The sequence below is a fragment of the Phyllobates terribilis genome, unplaced genomic scaffold (genome assembly GCF_046119375.1).
Source record: "Phyllobates terribilis strain yellow unplaced genomic scaffold, ASM4611937v1 Scaffold_7__3_contigs__length_470593459, whole genome shotgun sequence".
In the NCBI taxonomy this organism is placed as follows: Eukaryota; Metazoa; Chordata; class Amphibia; order Anura; family Dendrobatidae; genus Phyllobates; species Phyllobates terribilis.
In genome coordinates, this window is record NW_027362767.1 from 404640251 (window position 1) to 404667615 (window position 27365).

General features: G+C 42.9%; 1 protein-coding gene across 1 annotated transcript in view; it reads left to right on the top strand.

The window, feature by feature from the left end:
* The first annotated feature begins 5506 nt into the window (after positions 1-5506).
* Positions 5507-27365, top strand: part of LOC141155064 (leucine-rich repeat and fibronectin type III domain-containing protein 1-like protein) — a 68391-nt gene continuing 46532 nt past the window's right edge. Inside the window, exons 1-2 of the mRNA XM_073641695.1 lie at positions 5507-6626; positions 23026-24417. Of these exons, the coding sequence (XP_073497796.1) occupies positions 23036-24417 (1382 nt within the window). The 5' untranslated portion in view covers positions 5507-6626; positions 23026-23035. The remainder of the gene's footprint in view (positions 6627-23025; positions 24418-27365) is intronic.

Here is a 27365-nt window from a genome sequence, read left to right on the forward strand (position 1 = left end):
GTTGTCTGGCCATCACAATTTGACTTTCATCACAGTCGCTCACATCATTCAACTTGTCCATTTTTCCTGCTTCCAACACAACAACTTCAAGAACTGATCCTCTACTTGCTGCCTATTTCTCATCTGTTTCAATGTGACTGCAGACCGATTTATCTATATATACATTTTTACATATGTATATATTACACAACGCCTCTGTGGGTCTGTAGGTTAATGTATAATCTGTACAACTCGGCACTCTTCCGGAAATGGTGGACAAGTAACGTCCAAAATCATGAAAGGTCCAAATCGAAGAACTTGGTGAAATGTTCCTTCAGCAATTCTATGTTCTTTAAGACTGTTCTCTTTTATTCTATAAATGATGGATAAGATTTATTATTTTATGATTTGTATACTGTTTTCAAAAAACTCTATTTTCTCTTCTTTCTAAATCTTTTCTTGGTATTTTAACAAGTTTTTCTATCATTTTGTAAGTATGATTTCTACACTGTCCGAATTACCCATCTGTTCTCGCTACTTCTGTGTTATCTGAAGTTTCTGAATTTGCTAATGAACTGTTCATATTAACAAGATGTTTGGGATTCAAGATATTTTGACATCCCATTATATTCTAACCTCTTACCTCGATACTGAACTGTTCCAAGAATTAATTATGCAGGTATATTTAATCTAGTATATCAGCATAGAAGTAAGTAGGCGCACCGGAGCAGGAGTAATAACACACGTGCAATCCCACCAAGGGAAATATCTGCAAGGAGTTTGTATGTTCTCCCCGTGTTTGGGTGGGTTTCCTCTGGGTTCTCCGGTTTCTTCCCACACTGATAGGTTATAGGGATTGTGAGCCCCAATGGAGACAATGAAGATAATGCATGTAAAGCGCTATGGAATTAATAGCACTATATAAGTGAGTAAAATAAATAAATCCTATAAAGATATGTGATATTGAGATAATTCTCTGCATTCTACACTTCACCTTATGTCTCTGGATGATACAGCTTATAGGTAGGATAGAAACCAAAAAAGCAAAAAAATTGGCACGGCCAGGACACCTCCTAGCACATCATTGGACACACTTTTACAGCTGGAAAACGTGGTGCTCAACTTATCTGAGTGACCAAAACTGAGTGATGTGAGAAAAAAACAAGTGGCACTCACCATCCATAAAATCTCCTTTTTATTTTGGTGTCATTAAAACATGAGAAGGAGAAAGCGGGGTGGTGATTGGGACTTGTAGAAGTGTTGTGAAACGCAAAATGGCCGTCGTCCATAACATACCCCACTTCCTCCCTCTCTTGTTTTAATGGCATGAAAATAAAAGGAGGCTTTTATGGATGGTGAGTGCCACTTGTTTTTTTCTCACATCACTCATTATAAGTAGGATGGCACCACTACTCTAAAGCTGGCCATACACATGAGATGACAATAGAATGAGGAAAAATCATCCGTCCTTTGTACGAATCCTCATTTGCACAACAGCACCATACATTGTACAAACATCTTTTAGATAAAGCCATACATTTCCAAATACAGTACATACACATTATGCCATGCAATATAGTCGTATGAAAATATCAGACATGCCGGATTGATCTTTCGGACAACTACAGTCGTTCTTTACACTAAAGTTGATCGCTTGTCACCTAAAAACCATACAACAATCGATATGTTCGAAATAGTTTATTTGGTACAAATTTGGTCTAATGTGTGTGTAGCGCCCCGAGGGTTCGGCCGCTACAGGGGTATTGCACCTCAACCAGAGGTGTGGTATTCCACTGCCGGGTAAGGATGGAGTATGGACCAGGGCTCAGTTAGCTGCACACATATACACTCCTCATTTCCAGGGGACAGCTCTACGGTGCTCCCATTAGTATGCAGGCACGACTGACTATGTCCCTGGCTGGAGTGGGGAGGGGGGGAACCCTAGTGATGTGCGATCAGATAGGGGCTGGTTTCTGGGCATAGTAAGGAGCTCATTGGATGCAGGTCTCCTGAGCTCAGACACGGAGGAGGAGGTATAAAAGGTGGGCACCATCTTAGAACAGTGTTCAGTCTGTGAGGAGGAAGTGAGAGTGGAGGAGAAGGGGAGCAGAGGCTCTGCTGGAGTTCTGCTCCAGAGCCAGGCCTAGGACATGGGCAGGGCGGGAGAGAGAAAAGAGAAAGGAACAGAATAGAAAGAGAAGGAACCAAAAGAATAAGAAAGGCCCAGAAACACGAAGGTAGAAAGGACCCTAAGGACCCAGGAGATTACGGGTGACGGGTCAGGCAAGAAAAGGGTACCGGATCCCAAGTTGGTGGAGGCAAATAATCCTCAGCCAAGAACCGGAGGTCGTGATCATTTATTGGTGCGACCCCTCGCTAAACCTACTAGGAAGGCACCGCATAGGGCCAGGGAAGCTGGCGCCAAGTTCTCCCAGAGAAGGCCCGAGGCAGCCGGACAGAAGTTTGGTCACTGGTGGGGCACGGCCAGAGGAAGGATAGAAGGGAGTTCTGTGCCATACTCCTGAATTGCCTGGGGGTTGACCGAGCCCCTCACCTGGTGGACGCAGCACGACTTGGGCAGTCACTACCTGTACAGAAGTGGCTTGGAGTATACGAACTGTGAGTAAAAGACCCTGGACTGCAACACGTTGTCGTTGTGTTTCTTACCACGCCAGCACTAACGGTACTGGGACGCCCTGCACTACAACCCCTACCATCTACGCTCACTGCCCTGAGGCTACACTCCTCCCGTGGGGAGTTGTACTATTCCTTGCTGCACCCACAACACCCTCCTCAGCGGTCTGCTCTGCAGCGGCGGTTCACTCTGACCGCAATCCACGGGTGGCGTAGTCGGACATTGCAAACCACATAAATACACTGCCACTGGTCTGACCACCCTGAGCCACGGACCGGGTTGTCACCACTACTCCCAGCATTGCCCTAAAGGCCCGGTTCCGAGTACCCCACAGCTCAGGGGGCGAGTCATGTGCGGCCAGTTTAACACACTCAAGTATGTTGCAATGTGAAGCATCTTTTATCAATTTCATACAATCCAAGTAGAGTTACAATTCGGTCATAAACTCTGACCTTCTTCAGACTTACGGATTTCAGAGGAGAGGTGAAGTCAAAAAGAAGTAAGATAGGGTGAGCAGCTATGCTTTTTGGAGCATTTTTGTCCCAGCGATGTGACCGTTCCTCCTACTGGGCTTACTCACTTCCTCTTGACTTCACCTCTCCTCCAAAATCCACAAGTCTGAAGAAGGTCAGTGTTTGTGACGGTAACGTAACTCTATTGCCCTATTTCATTTTATAGGTAGTTGCTGTACTAGGCACTGAAAGCCATAACATGTCTCCTAGATAATACATGGACTGAGCTTAAAGGGAGAATGTCACCAGGTTTTCCCCATATAAAGTACGGTCAACATATTTAAGCCCTCTGTTACAGCATTCTGGTGTGCTGGATGTCTGTCCCCAATCCTCTATACAAGACACAAAAAAGATCTTTTATTATGCTCGGTCCGGTCCGGTGGTCGTCTCTGGTCTTGATCCGGCGCCTCCTCTCTTCTTACGATCGCCGTCCTCCTTCCCTGCTTCACGTGGATGACGCGGCCTACGTCATCCACACAGTGTCCGCCATCGTGCTCCTGCGCAGGCGCACTTCTCTCTGAACACAGCATTGTAGTGCGCATGCAACGGGAAAGGCCAAAGAGCGCCGATGACCCGTAGGTCATATGCACTACAGTGCTTTGCTCAGGAACACAATGGAGGACACTGTGGATGATGTAGGACATGTCATCTCTGGTCCAGATAAGAAAACTTTTACGGCTTTAGTGAAAAACAGCTTTAACTCATTTACACCTGGACAGAGTTGTGCATCACCTCTGCCTGCATCCTCTTCTTTAAAGGGAACCTATCACCAGGTTTTCCCATATAAAGTACGGCCAACACCTTTAAGCCCTCATTAACAGCATTCTGGTATGCTGGGTGCCTGTCCCTAATCCCTATGCAAGGCACAAAAAACACGTTTTATTATACTCACAGACGTCTCCTCTCTTCTTACGATCGCCGTCCTCCTTCCCTGCATCAGGTGGATGACGCGTCCAACGTCATCCACACAGTGTCCTCCATCGTGCTCCTGCGCAGGCGCACTTTTCTCTGAGCAAAGCACTGTAGTGCGCATGCACCGGCTTTAACTATGGGTCATCAGCGCTCTTTGACCTTTACCGGTGCATGCGCACTACGGTGCTTTGCTCAGAGAGAAGTGCGCCTGCGCAAGAGCACGATGGAGAACACTGTGTGGATGGCGTAGGACGCGTCATCCACATGAAGCTGCGAAGGAGGACAGCGATCGTAAGAAGAGAGGAGGCGCCGGATCCAGACCAGAGAGGTCCATCTGCGAGTATAATTAAAGGTCTGTTTTGTGCCTTGCAAAGGGATTGGGGACAGGCACCCAGCACACCAGAATGCTATTAAAGAGGGCTTAAAGGTGCTGGCCATACTTTATATGGGGGAAACCTGGTGACAGGTTCCCTTTAAAGAAAAGAACGCAGGTAGAGGTGATGCACAACTCTGTCCAGGTCTAAATGGGTTAAAGCTGTTTGTCACTAAAGCCATACAAGTTTGCTTATCTGGGCCAGAGATTCCCAGGGGAAAGCTGCCAGTCTGCAGCGTGTGAGTGGGAGGAATGTGTAATGCTGTAGGATCTGTGCGCACAGGTCACTGCTGCCCGATGACAACTCATTGGCACTGCTAATGCTTCTCTAACTGACTGAGACAAGGAGCAGAGAGTCCTGCAAGAGCAGGGGCGGACATATCATTGGTGCAACCTGTGCCGCCGGCGCATAGGGCCCGAGGGCTAAGGGGGCCACTTCCACCTCCAAAGCAGGTGGAATTGTGCATTATGATGACCTAATGGACTGTTCTTGCACCGGGGCCCTCTATTATCTGTGTCCGCTCCTGTGCAAGACATCTATAGGCAGAAGCTATGTAGGGACTGAAATACCAAATAAACCTTGTACCTCCAGCCAAGACAATGTTCTAAGAGGTTGTGGAGAGCGGAGTCTCCTGGGAAGGAGGGAGAGAGGAGAGGACGGGGGAGCAATTTCAGCAAAGCTTTCATTTCACTGCCTCTATTTGGAAGGGATTGATCTCTGTTAAATATATATCACTATATTGGTTAGGCAGTAATGAGCACTGGTCAGGATATAGGGGGAGACTGATGTCACCAGGTTCTGCATTGCTGAACTCCCAGGGAAACAGAAGAGGATGAAGAAATCTTGAGGATGCAGTCCCCCCTGACTTCCACTGTTATTTAGGGATTGCTTGCATGGTTTAACATGGGCTTTAATGGGATCTAATAGCCATCAGCTTGCCTGGGTAATTGCACCTTGTCTTAAACTCTACAAGCTGGGATGATGATGGTGATGTGCAGCTCCCTGGCTTTTGCAGTCTTTGGAGCTTGTGCTGTCAGTGACTTGCAGCTTTAAGTCAGATGGTGGGAGTGCGCCTGCTCTCTTACATATGTATGAAGCAGATCATACTCCCCCACATTCAGTCTGCCAGAGACAGGCTGAGAGGAGGACCACTGGACTGCTGCAGAGACCTGACAGCTTCACATATCTCTGGGGTATGCAGCTACCAAATCCAAGAGGGGCATTCAGTATCCCCCCACCCATCATCTATTCCCAAAATCTGCAAAACAGCATGTGATCTGCAGTCGTGACTGGGGTCTCTGTGCATCTGGAATAAATCATCTACTGCTCATCTGCTGACTTTGGAGCTGCTGGATTGCTTTCTCTTCTTCTTGGATTATGTTCAGACCATGATGCACATCATTTATCATGTTCTAGTTTTGGAAAGCTAGATCTAACCTAAAAAGAGGTCTTCTAGGTCCATGTCATGTAGCACAGACTTGGCTGCTTGGTTGTTTTCTACAGGACCCCTATAAGCATCCAAACATCTTGTTCTCACATACTTCCCAGATTGTTACCTCCTCCCTTACGCCCCCTTGTGTTGGTGGTGCAATTCCTGACCTTACAGCATTGCTCCTAAAAAAAAAAAAAGCAAGAACATATTGACCAGGAATGAACCCTTTCTACTTTCTCCTGAAGAACAACCTTCTCCAACATCAATGGTGCACCGTGGATTAACTAACAGTGAGGACCAAAGTAATGTCATTCATTGCTTTCTTAAGGACCACTTTTAATCAATGACCCTCTTCTTTTGAAAAGCAAGATGCATAATTAGGACCTTGGGAAAAAAAAATCACTACAAAACTGATCCAGAATTAACATATTCAAGTTTTACTTGTGAGCCAAGTATGATGCCATCCTGACCAGTTTCCTGGGACTTCAGAGACCATGATTGACCTCAGGATGAGCCTTCAGAGGGTCAGTAGAGTCCATCCAACCTTTGTCCCTTATGACCTTACTGAATATTTAGGATTCTGGTGCAATTTTGAAGGATCAGATAAAGAGTGAACCTCCAAACTCTACTGACATCCAAAGAGTTTCCTAATGATGGGACCCCTGGACCTCTTCTTGAGGCCATGAGCTGACACTGCTGCTCTCAGCTTCCCTCCTTCTGTGGAAGAAACATCAGAAATCCAACAAGAAACCAAAATGTGATCGGCCGAAAATACAAAACAGGTACCGATTCCCAATTGCTTTTTTTTTCTAGTGCTGTCAGTTCCTTTTTTGCAGATGTGTAAAATACTGGGAAAGAGCAAGCAGTTAACCCCTTGCATCCCGATTACCTTCCCCTACTGATTACATTAAAAGCTTCAGGTCATTTGCAGAAAATATTATGTGTCTATATCTATAGATGATGCTAGAAAATAAGTCGGAAATACCAAACTGATGTAGCTGGCACTGATACTCACACTGCAATTTTGCACAGTTTTTCTGTATATATATATATATATATATATATATATATATATATTTATTTATTTTCTGTAAATTCTGACTCTTCTTTTTCAGCCTAACAATTGCTTAACTCATGATAGTTCCACCTTCCTGGCCTCTTAGATCATCAATTATTAGCAGATTGTTGATTGCTCTGGGAGATGATAGAGCTTTGATGTCATGTCCAATTTTAACATTTCAGAATAGGTTTCTCAGCCAAATCTATGCATGGTGGAATAATCCCAAGCCCCCCCCCCCCAACTTCACAGTCTAGGGCATGATGCCACTTGTAGTTCCACAACCTAGGACTAGCTTAAGCCATTAACATATATTAGGATGATGAGATAGAGGATGATCAATGGGTCTATGCGTACATACATGTTGTATACAGTATATACTGGTTATTTCATGTTTTATATTGGGAGATCAATGATAATTGAAAAAGGACTATAATCAGTAACTTCAAAGAGATCAGTCAACAGTCTACACTGCCTGCCTACAAACCAGAGGAAATATGGATTCATTGATTTGTCTTGTTTACAAGTGCAATTAGCATGTAGATTATTGGATATGCTACAATAGTGGTCTTGGAATAGATCTGGATGCTCTGCTTACATAATATAATAACATAATATCATTAAATAATAAGATAACATAATATAATAAAGTAATATAATAACATACTATAATATAATAATATAACAACATAATATATTAGTAATGCAATAACATAATACAATAATATAATAACACAATATAATATATTAATATAATAAAATAATATAACATAATATAATAAAGTAATGGAACATAATGTAATGTAATAATATAATAACATAATAAAATAATACAATAACATCATATAATGATAGAATAATATAATATATTAATATAATAAAGTAATATAATAATATATTATTATCTCCAGTGTCTTGTCATGAGAAGCACGTCTTCTATATCCACTGTTGTCCCTAATCATTTGCCCATTAGGAGCACTGTTCATTGGGAATCTCTTCTGTCCATTGTAATTCATGCCAAGATGCAAAGAAACCAAATCCTTGACGCATTCTAAAAATACACATGTGCAGCAGAAGCCGAGATCTGGCATTTAACGCTGATATTTCAATGTGTTTTGCATAAACCTAAAAATGCAAAGACTAAAATCAGTGGACAATCCACTTTCACATCTGCTACATGCGCGTACAAACAACCCACACTGCCCCATTTATTTATGAATGCAAACCAGCCTTAAAGGATTCTCTTCCCATATATCGAGTAAGACATCACTTCAAGAGTAATATTGCAGTGCGACCCCCCCCCTTCCCAACCAGTGGAGGTCTACTGGCTGCAACCAAGTACTATTGTTGTAAGATACCCAACTGGAGTACTGGATGAACGCTGCAGGGAAAGGCAATTGAAATCTAAAATTCAGGCTCTGTGACACCTTTAGTGCTGGAAGTGAGTCTTGGACTCTTGCCTGGTTTTCCACTGTGCCTTCAGAAAGCTCTGAGGTGTACAATCACAGCAAAAGTGACTTTTTGTCAGGTACCAGGGGGCGAGTGGGTCACAAATGCTCCACGACTAATAATTATTGAAGCAACTTGCCAGAATCCAATAATTTTCAATGAAAAATAAGCTGACTTTTGCTTAAGACTTGATTTTTCATTTGTACCAGGAATGGTGTTCCCCACACAGTACGTGATAACGTGCTGCAGAGCCCAGAGGGTTTACAACTACCACCAATTCCAAGAATGATGGAAATGTGGCTTAGTGTCCACCATGATTATTTTAAGGTCAGAACTGGGAATGTGGAGAGAAAGCAGCACAGAAGCCATTGGTTTTAGGGAATATGGAGGTCCAGTCCAGTGATCAGACCACCTCCGATCAATTCAGTTACAGAGATGTCCTTCCTTGTCTTTCCTCTTGGCTCATGATATTGGAAATAAGTGGCACTGAATAACCAACTTGGTTGGGAGATGTCAATGCTATATGTGTCGGTACAAAAATGTTTTGAATATTTGACCTCATTTGTGGTAAGGCTAAATATACTGTATATCTTTCGCCCCCAAAGAGTAACCAAATGGACCACATGGGCATATACTACAGGGTTGAGTTCCTGCTGATGCGAGGAGAGGAAGAAATGGTGCAATAATCGACTAATCGTTCCCATTCCATGCTCTATATATTTTCATGCCGGAATGGGATGAGGAATAACCATCTCCTTGGCAGGCAACTGAGTTTTTTTTTTTTACTAGAACCTCTTATTAATGTTTTACATATGCAGCAGTAAAGGGTCCTTTGGAGAAAATAAGCCAGTCCTTGTTCCATCCCACTCTGTTACTGGGTGGTGAGAACCTTTTGCAGAATGTCCCTCCCCAGAAAAAGCCCACATGAAGGTGGAGAGATGATACAAGAGTCAATGATAGTGTGTGAAGGAGAACCAAACAAAAGTCCCTGTTTTACTTGCCAAGTGAGGTGGATTTTCCAAGCCTAAGTTCTGGGTAGGCACTCAGACCACGGGTGTCTGAGCAGCAGATAGATGGGCACGTGGGACATGGACAGCTGAAGGACAGGAGACCGCAGGCAGGTAGGGGGATGTAGGAAACCGCAGGCAAGCGGAAGACGTCCAGAAGCCTCCAAGCTGCAGCAGAGCAGGTCAAGGTGTGTAGAGTAAGCCAAAATCTAGCAACATTGAAGTCTTTATACCATGCCAAACCCCAGGTGTGTGTCTTGGGAGGCCTTATATAGGTCCAAGAAAAATAACACATGGGAGCACGCCAGCCTTTTTTCAAAGCCTGATGTGGAGCACAAGAAAATGAAATGGACTGAAGGATCTGGGTTACACTCCCTTTTGTCCAGGTTGGCAAATCCCAGAAATATAAAGCAGGACGTCCCATCCCCGATGAACCCACATGGAATTGGGTCAAGTGTCTTCCAAAGACTTTGAAGGGAGAAACAAATTATTCTTGTTGGCAAAATATTAGAGAACAATTGTGATACAATTATGGGGACACCTTTCTATGTATGGCAGTTGTATTCATACCCTGCCACTAGTGTTGAGTGAGTATGTTCTGTTCTGAGTATGCTCAGGGGAGCTCCGAGTATTTACAGCTGCTCGGTAATATGGTTGAATCGCTCCCGTGTGCATGATTTGCAACTGTTTGACAGCTTTATTACATGTGAGGAATGTGTAAGAAATAGACATTCATCACATGTAATAAAACTGTCAAACAGTCGCAAATCATGCACACGGGAGCGATTTAACCATATTACCGAGCAGCTGTAAATACTCGGAGCTCGGCCCGAGCATACTCGGCAAAAGGGTTAACAGAACATACTCGCTCAACACTACTTGCCACATAAGAGGACCTGTTCGAAAACTTCCATCAGGATCTTGAAGTGATACGTCTACCGGTAAATCGAAAGAACTGTTTACAGCATAATCGTATGAAGTGGCACAAAAGTGAAGCACCAATTTAAGCAGCCATAAAATGAGATCAAAGCAATTAATCCCAAAACCATTTAATAACATTGCCATATGAAGTCGCTGTGCAATCTTCTCCACTTCTTACGATCCTCTGTCATCCTTGGATCAAACACTTATCTAACTGGCCATGTGCTTAAAGGAGATGACTTATATGTGCTGTCCATTCCCAAAGTCACATTGATCGACGCTGCAAAATGGTTTCCTCCGCTGTGTAGGTGATGTGGACTAATACTCATATAAGATGTCAATCATCCTGTCCTTTCACTACCGGATGATATTTCATTTTCCACCAAACAGAGGAATATGGACCTATTGACCTTCCACGTTCTGCAGCTCCTGCGGGTTCAAATAACCTGCAATGAAGACTGTATGTCCATAAATGCAGAACCCAAGTGGCCATCACTGCCTCAATAGAGTCATCATGGCTTATTATGTGTATGTGCAGTTTACATGTGTGGAAATCGCTTACCGATGTCTCAATGAAGCAAATAAATGATTCAATAAGGGCTGAATGAAATCATAAATCCAGCAACCTTATGCTGTGCAGTGAAGTAATGGGATTGACAATTATTTTTTGCCTCGGTAAAGCAGCTTTGATCGCATTGAATGTTAATTCTGCTGAATAATAAATCTTTTTTTTTTTTTTTTAAAAGGAATCGATTAAAAATACAAAAAGGTTGAATTTGCTTTGCTATGGTCATTGATTATCTACAGTCTTGCTCATCGTTATTGGCACCCATGAAGTTTAAGTACATAATGTGGAAAATCTCCTGAAAAAAATGAATCAAGTGAAACAGTTTTTTTGTATAGAGCCCTCATGTTAAATACAAAAGAACAAATGATGAACAATAATATAAAACAAAAAACAATGGGAGGGAAAAATAGAAAAACCTAAAGCTTGCTGTGTCACTTGTATTGGCACCCTTTAAATTAATTTAGTAGGGAAACATACTTTTCGCCTGTCGTAAATTACAAAGAGATTCACCTGTGATTAATTGTCGGTGCCCATGTGACATGAATTAGCCAATGAATGATGACTTCAGTGTTTTAAAAAGCCACATGGTAGGCCCTCTTCCTTTGTCACAATGGTGAAGACAAAGGAGCTGTCTGAGGACATCAGAACTGCTATTATTAGCAAACACAAGACTTCCAAAGGGTATAAGGCCATCTCCAAAGACCTTGGTATCCCAGTTTCAACAGTGTACAATGTTATTAAGAAGTTTGCCAAGCATGGAACCATCAAGAACCTCCCTGGACGTGGGGGAAAGAGGAAAATTGACAAGAGATGTCTTCAAAGGTTGGTGCAAATGGTAGAAAAAACACCACGTCAAACATTCAAAGACCTGAAAGCAACCTGGAACAGTTTGGGGTCATGGTTTCAACAAGTACCATACACTGCACACTAAACCAAGCAGAGCTTTATGGGCGAAGGCCATGGAAGAAACCATTGCTGAAGAAAAGACATAAAAAGAAATGAGTGATCTTTTCCAAAGAGTACTTTGACAAACCACAATCCTTCTGGGAAAATGTTCTGTGGACAGATGAAACAAAAATAGAGCTTTTTGCCAATGCAAAGCAACAGTTTGTTTACAGATGGCGCAATGAAGCTTATAAGGAAAAGAACACCTTACCAACAATTAAGCATGGAGGAGGATCCATAATGCTGTGGGGTTGCTTTGCTGTCTCTGGAACTGAGGCCTTGACCGTATCACAGGAATCATGAAATCAGAGAATTATCAAGAGTTTTTAGAGCGAAATGTCCTACCCAGTGTAAGAAAACTTGGTTTGATTCAAAGATCATGGGTCCCCCAGCAAGCCAATGACCCAAAGCACACATCCAAAAGTATACAGGAATGGTTGAAAAAGAAAAAATGGACTGTTCTAAAATGGCCAGCAATGAGCCCTGACCTCAATACCATTGAAAATCTTTGGAATGAGCTGAAATCTGCTATTGGGAAAAAGCACCCTGCAAACATTCAAGAGCTTGAACAAACTGCAAAGGAAGCGAGGGAGAAAATTCCAGCTGAGAAGTGCAAGAAGCTTAAAGATGGCTACAAGAAACGTTTGGAGGCTGTCCGCAATGCCAAAGGGTGTGCAACCAAGTATTAATTAGGGGGGGCTTTATTATTGCACATGCTGTTTATTCTGTTTCTTCTTTGAAATTGCAATATGGAAGTTAAAAAACAATGTTTTATTGTTGCATTACTTTGGACCACTAATTAAAAAATCCTGAGGATATAACTTTGGTACATTTCCATTTATTTCTGAAGATATTGTACAGTCTATGAAAAAAATGAAGGGGTGCCAATAATGATGAGCAGCACTGTATTATTGGTGCATTTTATACAATTGTTGAAAGCGTATATCAATATTTCTGGGAATCAATACTGTCCAGCGCTGCCTCCCTGCCGCTACTCTGATCTGTGTTGATCTGCTGCACTGGTGATGTTACATCTACAGTGTTCATAACTGCTGCAGCCAATCACTGGCATGAGCCTCTGAGCCTAGTTATTTGCTGTGGCAGTTCTGAGTGCTACAGATGTGACGTTACCATTATAGATAATCAACAAAGACTGGAGCAGCGTTGGAGAGGTAGTTCTGGACCAGAGCATGGTGATTAACAGCTCCGTTTGTTATTTTAGACCCCTGAAACCTTATGGTGCAGTAAAATTTTAGGGACAACCCCTTTAATCCATGCAAGGGTTCATGAATGTTTATGCAGGGAAATCCCAGTCTCAGATTGTTATAGCCATAGCAATTTCTGTTAACAACCGCTGGCACAGAGGACTGAAGATACCAAGTCATGGTACCAAGACAGGGAGTAAAAAATGTTGTCAGACATTGCATGGTCAAGTCAGGTCAAGCAACGTTCTGTTGTGAGCAGTAGTCAGGTAGAGGTCAGGGCAGGCTGCAGACAGAAAGACGCAGTGAAGAGCAGAACATAGGCTGGTATCAAATAGAACAGGAACAAGCACACCTTTACAGGCACAGCAGTCTATATTGCTCAGGTACACAGCAATTGGGGAAAGGTCCTTAAAAAGCCTGGGACAATGTTGGAATTGAGATTTGACCAGGAAGATGGCACTTGACTCATAGATATGTGAGCAAGCAGATTGTGAGGAAGCTAGTCTGGTCTTTAATTGTTTAAAAAATGAACCCATTAGAGGCCGAGATGCTCAGAAGAGTGTCATGGGATCACCTTCAGGCTTAATGGCTAAAACTTCTTATAGATATGAGGATTTGGGATGACATGTTTACTGCTGATAAGTAGCACTTTTGGAGTCTGTTTAGTGGGTGCAATTGTGTGGCATTTGGGAGGTATCATGATGTAGAACGTATCCAGGTTTTCCCTTAAAGAGAACCTGTCAGCACGATTTTGTGATGTAAAGTAAAGATGGTGCTGTAATGCTGAATAAATTGATACCTTTGGTGAAGAAATCCACTTTCTTGTTCTTGTTTAAACACCATTTGAAGTTTTCTGCTACTTAGATTTCGGTGCTCAGGGGCCGGACTGTACACTGGGTCTTCTTCTCCCTGTCTATAATTCTCCTCCAGCTGCCTCCTCTGTTTAAGAGAGAGATTTCAAACAGAGGAGTCAGGTCACAGAAAAAGCAGAGACTTGTTATTCATAGACTGGAGCCATGCAGAGGGGCTGAGGAATCGCAGACAGAGAGAAGACCCAGTGCACAGTCCGGCCCCTGAGGACCGAAATCTAATTAGCAGAAAGCTTCAAATGGTGATTTAAGAAGAACAACAAACTGGATTTGACGCGCCCCCTGGGGCCATGGGGTACTCGGTAGCTGGGCCAGTCGATGCTGGGGGATGTCACGGTGGCAGTGACCCGGTCCGTGGCCCCGGGCGGTCAGATTAAAGGGAAAGCAAAAGGGGAATAAAGTTTTTATAGAGATAATGTTCGTGACGCCACCTGTGGTATGTTGCTATATGGGGCCGCCGCTGCGGTGCAGATCCACTGGAGCTGATGGGGACGCAGCAGAGTTGGTTCAGCTCTCCACAGGCAGAGCTTATCTCCTGGGCAGTAGATGGTGATTTTATGAGGTAGATGTTGTTGGTGAGGTGTAATGCAGGTGATGGCGCAGTAATTATTCAAGGACACAGAGGGGTGCAATCTTCAGGTTTTACTCACAGTTGTTAAGTTCCTCAAGTTACAATTTTCGGATTATAACCACCCATGTCGTCCTGTGTCCTCCGGGGTAGTGATCCAGCAAACTCTCAGGTATTTCAGGAGCACTTGGCACTTGGATGGAACCCCGTTCTATGTACCTTTCCTGGTCGTCTCACTGCGCTGGCTCTCATTCTCCTGCCCTGCGCCTCACAATCAGTGCACCAAGCCAGTGGCCTCGGGCCTTGTCGGGCGACTTGCAATCCCCTGGACACTATGCGGCCAATTTTTCAGCGATATAATTGTGGGTTTTGGCTGCAACACCTTGAATATGCTTCAGCCTCCGGTTTGCTAGCTGAGCCTGGTTGTTCTCAAATAGTCTGGGGCCGGTCCCCTTCTGCGGCCTGATCCTTCCACGTCCGTGTGAATTTGGGCGCATGGGTGGCTTCCTGCACTCACCGTGCCCCTGGGATCCCTTCTGTCTATGGAGCCTTCCCTCTGCTCCCGTCCTCTCTCACTCTCTCCTCCTGGGCCTCTCTTACTAGGCCCGACTCCTCTCTCCTTCCTTACTCTCCTGAGCGGAGCTCCTCCTGAGCTTTCACTCCCAACTGTCTCTCCTCTGAACTGTCTGCTTCTAGATGGTTCCCCTTCTTATACCCTTTCTGTCTGTGCTCCCTGAACTACTTCCTCCATCCCCCTCCTCTACCTAGTTCCACCCTCCAGCTAGAGACCAGGGACTGTGCTCTCCCTTAGGAGCAATCTCGCCCTTCCCCACTGAAGTGGAGTGTATTGGATGTGGGTGTGTGGTTCCCGGGTAGTACTCTGTCCTTACCTGAGAGTGGGGTACCACACCTCTGGGTGAGATGCAGTACCTCTGTGGCTACTGGACCCGTGGGGGCGCCACAGATTTCTTCACCAAAGCTATCAATTTAATCAGTATTATAGTGCCATTACAACCATGTCTTTATTTTACATTACAAAATCGTACTGACAGGTTATTTTTAAGTTATTTGGTTATATATTGTTAATTGATTACAAAAATTGTATAATCTTGTGACCAATCATCCAAGAGAAGCAATCAAGCAACCAACCAGGCAGAAGTGCAGGCAGTTAGACACAGAATGGATTTGGGAAAGGGTAATTTAACATTGGTCCTGCGTTCTCAGATTTACACTCATACATAGAAGAAAAGGGTCCCTATTAGGGATGAGTGAGCATGCTCGGGTATGGAGTTATACACGGGCATTCTCCGCATGCTTAGCGGCAGTGTATCGGCTACTATACATGCGTCCCCGGATTCCCGAGCATTTGACTTGAGCACACCGGTTCTTCTATCCTAACCCGAGCATGCTCAGATAATTCCATATCCAAACATTCTCACTCATCCCTAGTCCCTATGGCAAATTTAAACACGTGGCCCCATCTGTTAATGGTTGACATCACCATATCCTCAGTAACTTGGAAAAAAAGTAGTCAGATTCTGTTTGCCCCAATCTTTTTTTACATGATCCTTGGGGGAAGTCTCCAGCCTCATTTTCTTACATTGTACATCTTGTGAAGAAGGGGTCACCTTAATTGATGTGACCAACTTGGGGTCTGATAGATACTTGGTTTATTGTGGTTTCAAGGGTTTAACTTTAGTAGGTACTGGAGTTGCAGTTGCACCAGGTCCCTGGAACCTATGGGGAGGTCCAAACTTTTTGCACCACACAAGAAGACCAATTCTATTAAAGACCTGTTATAGTTGAGGGCGGTGTTGGAGATTTTGCATTGCGACCTACAAGTATTAAGTAAGGCCACTGCATGTCACCAATGTAGATCACCTAGCAGATCGCCTATAGAGAACACAAATGTACCTTGAATGGTAGAAACTAGTCGTCATCCAGGACTGTCGTCTGCATGACTATTTTTTCGTTTTGCCAGTTCAGGGTGAAATTCCACCATTTCTGCAGCATCTGCATGAAAACTAGAAAGTCACTTTATATGTCTCGACAAGAAACACTTGATATTTGGAGTTGACATTGAGAATCCTAAATTATGGGATTACGTAGAAGCTGATGATGAACCTAGAAATATAATTATAGGCTGATACATAATCCCTGATCATTATGACATGCGGCACCAAAAAAACCCCCGTAAAGCTTTAAATTTCTATCACACAGCTCTCAGCACAGATCCTAAAAGCCTGGAACAAACCTAGCAGCCCCCACCTGTGTCTCGGTTTATCTTTGCCCCTGGGAAGGAGACATCTAGAATTCTTTTTTTTTTCCCCCCGTTGCTTAATACATTGCGGTGCTTGACAGGGTATACCACAGCACCATTATCTATAGTAGAGATCAAGTACAATGTGTTCCGTACACCAGAAGATAAATTTAATATGGTTCACTTCTATCCATTCGTTCTCCAATTTCATTTCGGTAGATACTGTTCCAGATACATACTCAGCCTTCCAATATTTCCGTGATGCATCGGCCATGAAGCTGTCTTATTACGATGTCAAGTCGGCTCCTGTTCCTCATTCCGTCAAATTATTTCCACCTGAATTCCATCCTGAACCACTTGTGAGACATCTCTTGATACCGTCCTTACAAAATGATTTATTCCTTGGTGTCTCTAGCTCTTCTTACTTTCTTCTTCATTTTTCTTTAAGGGCAATTGCATTCAAGAGGGATGACAACTTCTGAGTGTAGACACCTTCCTCTCTTTCGGGAACTTGGCAGGTTTCTAAGTACAGATGTGTCCTACCTGCCCTCTTAGCTTTACATGTTTTGAAATGAGTAGCATTAGATGACCAGCTTTGAGAAACAACATGATCATCAGATACTCTGTCGGGAGACGCCTATGCTTTGTGTGCCTAGATGTGGCTGCCCAGTGGTTGATATTTGAATTGCAGCCAGTCGAGGGTAATGTTATGATAATGGATTGAATTTGTATCATGACAAGTTGAAGTCCTCAATGAAATTCATGAAAAATGTAGAGGTGCACACATCTATAAAGGTGATAAAGGGTGACTTAATGTAGCCACATACCTGTTCTACCAGACGTTACTCATTCTGTTAATTTCTCAACCATTTTCTCCTTAGATCTCATATAGATGGGATGCCCATAATGTAAAGCTAACATCTTTCACTTTGCTTTGAAGTTGGAAGTGGCTCCCTTAATTTTTGGGCCCCTCTGCATAAGTTGCACCAACACTATTGCCACCTCTGGTATGGAAGCCCCATGAGATTCAATGATATTCAGTTTTAACTTTTTTTTTCAAATCGAACACAATGAACTAGAACTTGATTCCTCATCATTTGGTTCCTCAAACATATCAATCTAGATGCACCTTCTATCTCTAGTAAATCCCATTGAAATCCCTATGTATTTTCAATTCTTATTTCTATAAAAAATAATGATTACTTTTCAACGAAAGATAGCCTTCTAATACAGTCAACAGACCTTGATGTCTTTCGAGAACTTGGCGGACCTTCCAAGGCCAACTCTGATGGTGCCACCAAAAGTTGACTTTTCCGGGACAACACAATGAACTCAGTAATGTGTTTCACACTTGATGGTTACCCCAAAGGAGTTTCCATAATATTATTGAATAGGCTTTCTTCTTTTATATTACCCATCATCCTTCTGTTCCGGATTGTTATTGAATATTACCAATATTCATATTGAAATGATTTCTATAATTTCACGTTTCTTGATCTTTTAATCTTCTATTCTTGGAGTTAAAGTCCCCAGTTTTCGAATTATCCAAGACTCTTTCACCTTTTTTCCTCCACCTCCTCCTTTCCTCTCCTCCAGGTCTATCTCTTCAATCTTGTCTCGTCCCTGCACATCTCCAGTCTCTCCATGATTCTGTCTGTCACTGTCTCCCTCCGCCCTCATTCTTGTCTTGCCTCTATCGCGGCTCATCTCTCCCTCCTTCTTCCAGCCATTAGCTGGCTCCGGGCAGAGGAAATTGAACCATTACTATCAACTCCTCATATTGAATCATGTATTTCGCCCACAGATAATTTGCTCGTTAGCCTCTCATTAAAGGCTTGTTCTATCTGGCAGCATTAGGGTATGGCACATTGAGTTTTTAAGGTTAGCCAAATAGAGAAAAAAAATATATTGCAATTGGTGTTAACGCTGAACGACGTATATTTATTTAATGGCCACAATGTCACTGCAACATTTTTTGCATAGAGATGAGCAAATTAAGACGTTGCTTTATATCTGAGGCTGCTAATTGTAGAGGAAGATGACTACGGCTAAGTCTTCACAATTACTAGTGCTCCATCATGGATTGTCTGAGATGCATTTGTGATATTTTACTTGTAGATTCATCAAAAACAGTAGTCGCCAATAGAGGAAAGGAGAACCCACCCCAAGGGCGGGAGATAGAGGAGGAAAAAAAACCTAGGAGACGGCTTTGTGGTGCAGAACGTAGCTGAGGATCCAAAGGAAACTGCTTGCTTCAAAAACACTTTCAATCTCGATTCGGCCAGCAGTTGGATTCAATGCGTTTGTGTGTGCAGGAGCAAATTAAAGCTGGTGTCATGGGGCCTGGGAAGCACTCAAGCGGCAAGACAGGAGCTAAAAAGCTTCCCTGCGCCCTGGCATACAAATCACAGCAGCCTGTATTCATGTGCAAAAGTCAAGAAAGTTTTAGAAAGGGTAAAGCATTCACGAAGGATCCCATTGTCGTGCCTAAAAGACTCTTGGGTGGCCCAATTCTCCTTATGACCATTTTAAAGTTGCTCACTATAAAGTTGCCACATAAAGTAGTTTTGGGTGCTCAGACATGATCACCATTAGTCAACGTGACCTGTCCTTTTATCAACATGTAATCTGCAATTTACGACTCTCCAACTTTTGCAAATCCTCTATAAAACGTCCATCTTTGGTTGTCAAGATATGTTGGGTGGTTTAGTTTCATATGCAAAAGAAAAAATCACATCAGCTTACCCAGTCTAGATACAGATCAATCTAATAAGGGTGCGGTGCACGGACAAGGATCTTGGGCTTGCTCAAGGGTAAAAATGGTCAGGTAGAAGGTAGAAGTAACAAAACTACAGCAACCACAGTAGAAAGGACTTATAAAAAAAGATAATTTATTAATAAGTATTAAAATATTATAAAGGGGAAGAAAAACATAAAAAACACAAGGTCTACGCATTTTGAGCATGAGTGCTCGGAATGCGTAGGTCTAATTTTTTTATGTTTTTCTTTCCCTTTATGATATCTTAATAGTTACTAAAAAGTTATATTTTTATAAGCCCTTTCCACTGCGGTTGCTGTAGTTTAATGACTACCTTGGAGGCGACTGAAAAGTACTGCCACAACCAATGAGCATCACTATATACAAAGACTATTCACCCAAAAAGTAATTGTAGATGGCTTGAGTGCTGATAAGACCTGAAAGTCCCAACATGGGGGCCAACAGTGCATCCTCGGCTAAGGCAGTAAAAGTGCCCACACACAATAGATTGAAGTCAGCCAAACTTTCAAGGTTTGGCAGAACTTGAAGAACAGCTAATGTGAATGGGGGATCCCCTGATGTCCTCTGAAAGATGATGTCGGGAGAGAAGTATCTGGCATTTTGAATTACAGCACCTGATACTTTTTCTTTTCTCGGGAGATGACCACCTCTAATGGTTTCTGTGGCTTACCCCACTCTCCCCAAATGGAACGTATACATGATCAATCCATGATTATTCAGGCTGAGCATGCACATGTATGGGAGAAAGGTAGCTGTTCCCGAAACGAGGGTTTGGCCAACAGTTATTTAAGGGTTTGGTGACTATAACACCCACATTGGTTCCCATTAATTAGTACAATTCTAGAATGAGCATGTTTCGCATACAGTGCCACCAAGGTGCACTAGGAATTATAGATTTGCACCAGCCAGAACGGTTCAGTTAGGAGACCACGTCTATACCTTAACATTTCCAGTTGGATTGTGCCAAACACTACGATGTTAAAATCTCAACCTCGCAAGCTCCGTCGACAATAACCAGATTTATAATAGAATGACTATTGTATTAATAATGAGCGTAATCCGGATTATGTCAGATTACACCACAGAGCACAGTGCCACCTTTTTGTGATTATCTCCCAATACCATTTCCCAGTATTTTCGACACAACACTGCACGATATTCACAGGAAGCCATTGCTGCTATGAAAGAGTCTACAACCTGGAAACACTAAGCCAGGGAACATCTATCACATATTGAAAAAGGATTTACAAGGATTTTGTTAAAACCTACGGAAAATGACACATTATTGTGCAGCCGAGACCCCTAAATTGTCTTGTGCACCACATGGATAACATGGTGATACATCTGAAAAGGATCTGCCAGTTCTTGTAACATGTCTCAGCATGTATGATGAGACTTGTAGTTCCCAAGCAGTTTGTATGGAGTATGGAGACTGTTCACAAGCCCCATCTACAGTGGCTTGCAAAAGTATTCACCCCCTCCCCACCTTGGAATTTTTGTGTTTTGTTACCTCACAACTTGGAATTTCACAGTTTTTTTGAGAGTTTGCATCAGTTCATATAAAGAACACGTCTACAGCTGTGAACAGTTGGTTTTCTTTTTATTGTGAAGCAAACAACAAATAAGACAAAATAACTGAAAACTTCAGTGTGCATAACTATTCACCCCCCTAAAGTCAGTATTTTCTAGAGCCTCCTTTTGCGGCAATTATAGCTGCAAGTCACTTTGGATAAGTCTCTAAGCTTTCCACATCTTTCCACTGGGATTTTTGCCCATTCCTCAAGGCAGAACTGCTCCAGCTCCTTCAAGTTTACTGTTCACCAGAGGAAACCAGATTCTCAATTGGATTAAGGTCTGAGCTTTGACTAGGCCACTCCAAAACATTTAGACATTTCCCCTGAAACCACTCGAGTGTTGCTTTAGCAGTTTGCTTTGGGTCATTGTCTTGTTGGAAGGTGAACCTTCGTCCCAGTCTCAAATCACTGACAAACTGAAACAGATTTTGCTCAAGAATATCCCTGTATTTCGCACCATCCATCTTCCCCTCAATTTGGACCTATTTCTCTGTCCCTGCTGCCGAAAAACATCCCCACAACATGATGCTGCCACCACCATGTTTCACTGTGGGGATGGTGTTCTTGGGTTGATGAGCTGTATTGACTTGGCACCAGACATAGCGTTTACCTTGGTGGCCAAAATCTTCAATTTTGGTCTCATCTGATCACAGCACCTTCCTCCATACATTTAAGGAGTCTCCCACATGTCTTTTGGCAAACTCAAAACGAGCCTAATAATTTTTGCGTGTAAATAAAGGCTTTTTTCTGCCCACTCTTCTATAAAGGCCACCTCTATGGAGTGTACGGCTTATTGTGGTTGTATGGACAGATATTTTAGTCTCTGCTTGGGAACTCTGCAGCGCTTTCAGGGATTCCTTTGGTCTCTGTGCTGCCTTTCTGATTAATGCCCTCCTTGCCTGGGCTGAGAGTTTTGGTGGGCGGCCCTCTCTTGGCAGGTTTGTTGTGTTACCATGTTCTTTCCATTTGATGATAATTGATTTGATGGTGCTCAGAGATTGGGATATTTTTTTTATAACCCAACCCTGATTTGTACTTCTCAACAACTTTGTCCCTTACTTGTTTGGAGATCTCCTTGGTCTTCATGGTGTTGTTTGGAGATCTCCTTGGTCTTCATGGTGTTGTTTGGAGATCTCCTTGGTCTTCATGGTGTTGTTTGGAGATCTCCTTGGTCTTTATGGTGTTGTTTGGAGATCTCCTTGGTCTTTATGGTGTTGTTTGGGGACCCCCTTGGTTTTCATGGTGTTGTTTGGTTAGTGGTGCCTCTTGCTTAATGGTGTTTCAGCCTCTGTGGCCTTTCAGAAAAGGTAAAGTGTATATACTGACAGACATGTGACACTTAGATTGTACACAGGTGGACTTCCTTTCACTAAGCATGTGACTTATGAAGGTAATTGCTTGCACCAGAAATTTTTAGGTACTTCATGGCAAAAGGGGTGAGTACATATGCACATGCCAATTTTTATTTATTTTATCCGATAAATTAAATTTCTGCCTATATTTTACTAACTTCACCAACTTAGGCTATCTAGTGCTGATGCATCACACACAAATCGGACTAAAAAATATTTAAACACAGGTTGTAATGTAAAAAAAATAGGTAAAAAACTAAGGAGGGTGAATACGCAAGCCACTGTATACCAAATGCTATTCCTCCATTAAAATTTCCTTAACTTGCCCTCTCCCTCTTGAGTCTTCTTCATTCATTATTTGATGCGATGTGTTAGGATGTGTTAGGAATGGGTTTTCCAATTATGTTTTGGGGAAAGAGAAGATTAGCAATTTCTCCATATCCCATGTAGAGTGTGACCAAGTACATGCACTCACTTTTTTGCTAGGAACTGGGCGCTCGAGGGAGTCCTTGTGTTTGGACTTCCACCTATAACACTTCTTTAATTATAAGAATTAATCGTTTTATGATCCAATCTGAACTTGCCATTTCTCATGTATTCTAACCCTGTGTACCTTTTTCTCCATAGCTCCAGAATCATGAAGGGGATTATCCTCTGGATTTTAACACTCACTTTGGGTGTAGCGGGTGCTCAGATTTGTCCCAAAAGATGTGTGTGTCAGAACCTTGCCCAATCTTTGGCAATCCTGTGTGCTAAAACCGGACTTCTGTTTGTACCATCAGTCATCGACAGGAGGACAGTAGAGCTAAGGCTCACCGATAACTTCATCACGGTCATTAGAAGAAAGGATTTCACCAACATGACCCGTCTACTTCACCTCACACTATCAAGAAACACCATAAGCCAAATCACGCCTTTCACCTTTGCTGATCTTCGTGGACTACGAGCTTTACACCTGGACAGCAACCGTATACTTTCCATGAGTTATGAGCAGCTTCGAGGACTGCAAAACCTGAGACATCTCATCCTTAGCAACAACCAGCTCAGTGAAATATTGCCAGGATCTTTCCAGGATTTTTTAGGCACACTGGAAGACCTGGACCTTTCCTACAATAATCTGGCTAACATTCCTTGGCAAACCATTTCGAAGTTGACCAATGTAAATTCCCTGAGCCTTGATCACAATCTTATTGACTTTGTGCCCAGTGGAGTTTTCACGAACCTTCATAAACTGGCCAGACTGGACATGACGTCAAATAAACTAAAGACTATCCCTCCAGATCCTTTGTTCTTACGCATTCCGGTCTACGCCAAGTCCAAAGGATCGCCCTTATCATCCCTCGTGTTGGGATTCGGGGGAAATCCATTGCATTGTAATTGCGAGCTTCTGTGGCTCAGACGATTAACCAGAGAAGATGATCTTGAAACTTGTGCTTCACCCATTAATCTTCTAGGGAAGTATTTCTGGAGTATAGCAGAAGAAGAGTTCATGTGTGACCCTCCGGTAGTCACACATCACTCGCCACATATATTGGTCTTGGAGGGAGAAGCCGTTGTCCTAAAGTGCAAAGCTGTCGGTGACCCCGAGCCTTCCATTCACTGGGTGTCACCCGAAGGTAAGGTTGTTTCAAACTCCTCTAGAGCCGTCTCTTATGAAAATGGGACCTTGGAAATCACCATCACCACCGTCAGAGACAACGGCCTGTTTACTTGCATTGCGTCAAATACTGCAGGGGATGCCACAGCACCTGTAGAGCTGTCAGTGAGCCCCCTACCTCATCCTGCCAATGCCAGTCAAAGGGGGCATAGACCCGATAAAGGGCCTTCAGATATTCTCACACCAGCCAAGCCTGGATCCTCCAGCAATGACTCTATGAATCATCCAGAACGAAAGGTGATCACTGCTGAACTGAGCCACAATTCAGCTCTTATACAGTGGTTTCTAGATAGGAATATTCCTGGGATTCGGATGTATCAGATACAATACAACAGCTCAACAGATGACAGTCTGATTTACAGGTGGGTGACTACAATGTCCCTGTAAGTGTCCTGAATTCATTCCACGTAGCTTACCAGCCACTCTTTTTGATTAGGGGTTTCTCTACAATAGCATTCTGCCAGAACTATAAGAGCTAGAACTTTCTTTCCCTCACTTCCAACATGCATTGAGCCTGCCACTGTTCAATCCTTGCCTGCCCTGAACTAAAAACACCCGCTACCCTGATGTGACGGGGACAGGAGAGCAGGAAGAGAGACAGAGGCCCCCTCACTTCTTGCAATCTATTTCAGTCTCTCTACTGCCACAGCTGGATTACAACTGACAACAGGCAGGGGTACATTATTGTAATATTTGAGTCAAGTATCAGTCAGATTCGAATCTGATATCAGAATCAACTGTCAGTAAGTTGTCAGAGACAGTTATAATCAAGTATCAGTCCGGTATCAGACATATGCCTGAGAGTCATGTTTCAGAGTCATATATCAGGGTTAGTTATCAAAGGCACATGTAAGTGTCTGGTGTCATTGTAGTTATACGTCAGAGTAACATGTCAGGGTCCAGTATCATAGTCATGTCAAAGTCAGGTGTCAGAGCCACATGTCAGGGACTGGTATCAGAGTCACATGTCAGAGTCAGGTGTCAGATCCACATGTTATGGACTGGTATCAGAGTAAAATGTCAGAGTCAGGTGTCAGATCCACATGTCAGGGACTGGTATCAGAGTCACATGTCAGGGTCAGGTGTCAGATCCACAAGTCAGGGTTTGCTAAAAGAGTCATATGTCAGAGTCAGGTGTCAGATCCACATGTCAGGGACTGGTATAAGAGTCATATGTCAGAGTCAAGTGTCAGGCATACATATCAGGGTTCGATATGAGAGTCATGAGTCAGGCGTCAGAGCCATATGTCAGGGACTGGTATAAGAGTCACATGTCAGAGTCAGGTGTCAGAACCACATGTCAGGGTCTGGTATAAAGTCATATGTCAAAGTCATGTGTCAGAACCACATGTCAGGGTCTGTTATAAGAGTAAAAAGTCAGAGTCAGGTGTCAGATCCATGTGTCAGGGACTGGTAAAAGAGTCATATGTCAGAGTTATGTGTCAGACATATAGGTCAGGGTCCGATATATGAGTCATATGTCAGAGTCAGGTGTCAGAACCACATGTCAGGGTCTGGTATAATAGTCACATGTCAGAGTCAGGTGTCAGACATACATGCCAGGGTTTGGTATAAAAGTCATATGTCAGAGTCAGATGTCAGACATACATGCCAGGGTTTGGCATAAGGTTATATGTCAGAGTCATATGTCAGATCCACATGTCAGGGTTCGATATAAGAGTCATGAGTCAGGTGTCAGATCAACATGTCAGGGACTGGTATAAGACTCATATGTCAGAGTCAGGTGCCAGAACCACAAGTCAGAGTTTGGTATGAGGGTCATATGTCAAAGTCAGGTGTCAGACATACATTCCAGGGTCTGGTATAAGATCATATGTCAGAGTCAGGTGTCAGAACCACATGTCAGGGTCTGGTGTAAGGTCATACAGTAGGTCAGGGTCAGGTGTCAGAGCCACATGTCGGGGACTGGTATAAGAGTCAAATGTCACAGTCAGGTGTCAGAGCCACCTGTCAGGATTATTTGTATCAAATGTGCAGTATTCTGAAATTTGACTCATATGGCATTATACAGTGACAGCAAGCTACACAGAAGGGAAGCACTTAGTGGACGACATTTTGGAGGTATTTTTTAGTGTTAAGACAACATCATTTTTAAGCGAAGTGACTTTCAGATTGTCTCTTTATCACATTATCAAATGAGATCAAGTTGTCTAAAAGTACAGGGTCCAATTAATAAATCTGTATAGTGATCTGAGTTTTTTTTTTTGTAATCTACAGTAGAGCTCCAAATCACCTACATAAGCATGGTCATAAAAAAAAAACAAATAAAAAAAAACAAAAAACACCATGGTGGATACCTGCTGCCACCATTAGGAGGAGCTTAGGAGCTTATAGCATACAGTTTATACATTGAACTCAATGATAAGACAGTGTGCAGTAAGCTCTATAGCTCCATCTAGTGGTGGCTGCATTTTACATTTTTAAATGAATGTTGAGGCAGAATATTTGGAGCTTTGTTAAAGAGTGAATTTAGCACAGACAAGAATGACATCATGAAAAAAAAACAGATCTACTATACAATCCAATCTAATGCAATAACTCAATGTTATCATAAGCGTCCCTCTTTTCAGCAAGGGGTGCTCCTTTTTTAATATTAAATATCCGGTTACATAGAAACCAGACGGAGATAATATTTTCATTTAATTTCTACATTTCTCCCGCACAGCGGTTACGACTAACATCGGTCACTCCTGGCCACGATTCCACCAGCTGCATTGCTGTACTACAGCACAGAGACTTGACCTTTTTCTGGCAGCGGTTTGAGAACAGATGGACATTTGTGGGGAAACTCTCATGTGATCCTGACCTTGCTCGGCTTATATCAGATCTGCAGCAGCTAGGCATGATAAAGTATTTTTTTTTACGCCACCTTCAGAATATCAGAATTCACATAATTGAACTATTATCCTGAAGGTTCTTTGCTACAGGTGGCCATGGACAGGATAAGGCTGTGAACCGCAGTGCCAACAATTGTCCTTCTGAGTGGAAACAGTCAGGAGCCCTCAAACTTTCAACCTTGTCATTACTGCAGTTAGGGTTTGTTCTTTTATCCTTTTTCAAAGCTTTGTTTTTTACAAAAAATTTAGATCTATTTTATTTTGTCAGAAACAGTGCCACTGTTGTCCTGTGGCTGTAACTGGTATTGCACTTTAGTCCTAACTGACTAAATAGAACAGAGTTGCAATACCAGATGGAGCCCAGAGGCACTGTTTATGGAGAAAAACGCAGCCCTTTTTTCCAGTCCTATAATGACCTTTTAAACCCTTACCTTGCTAGGGTGCTGCGGACC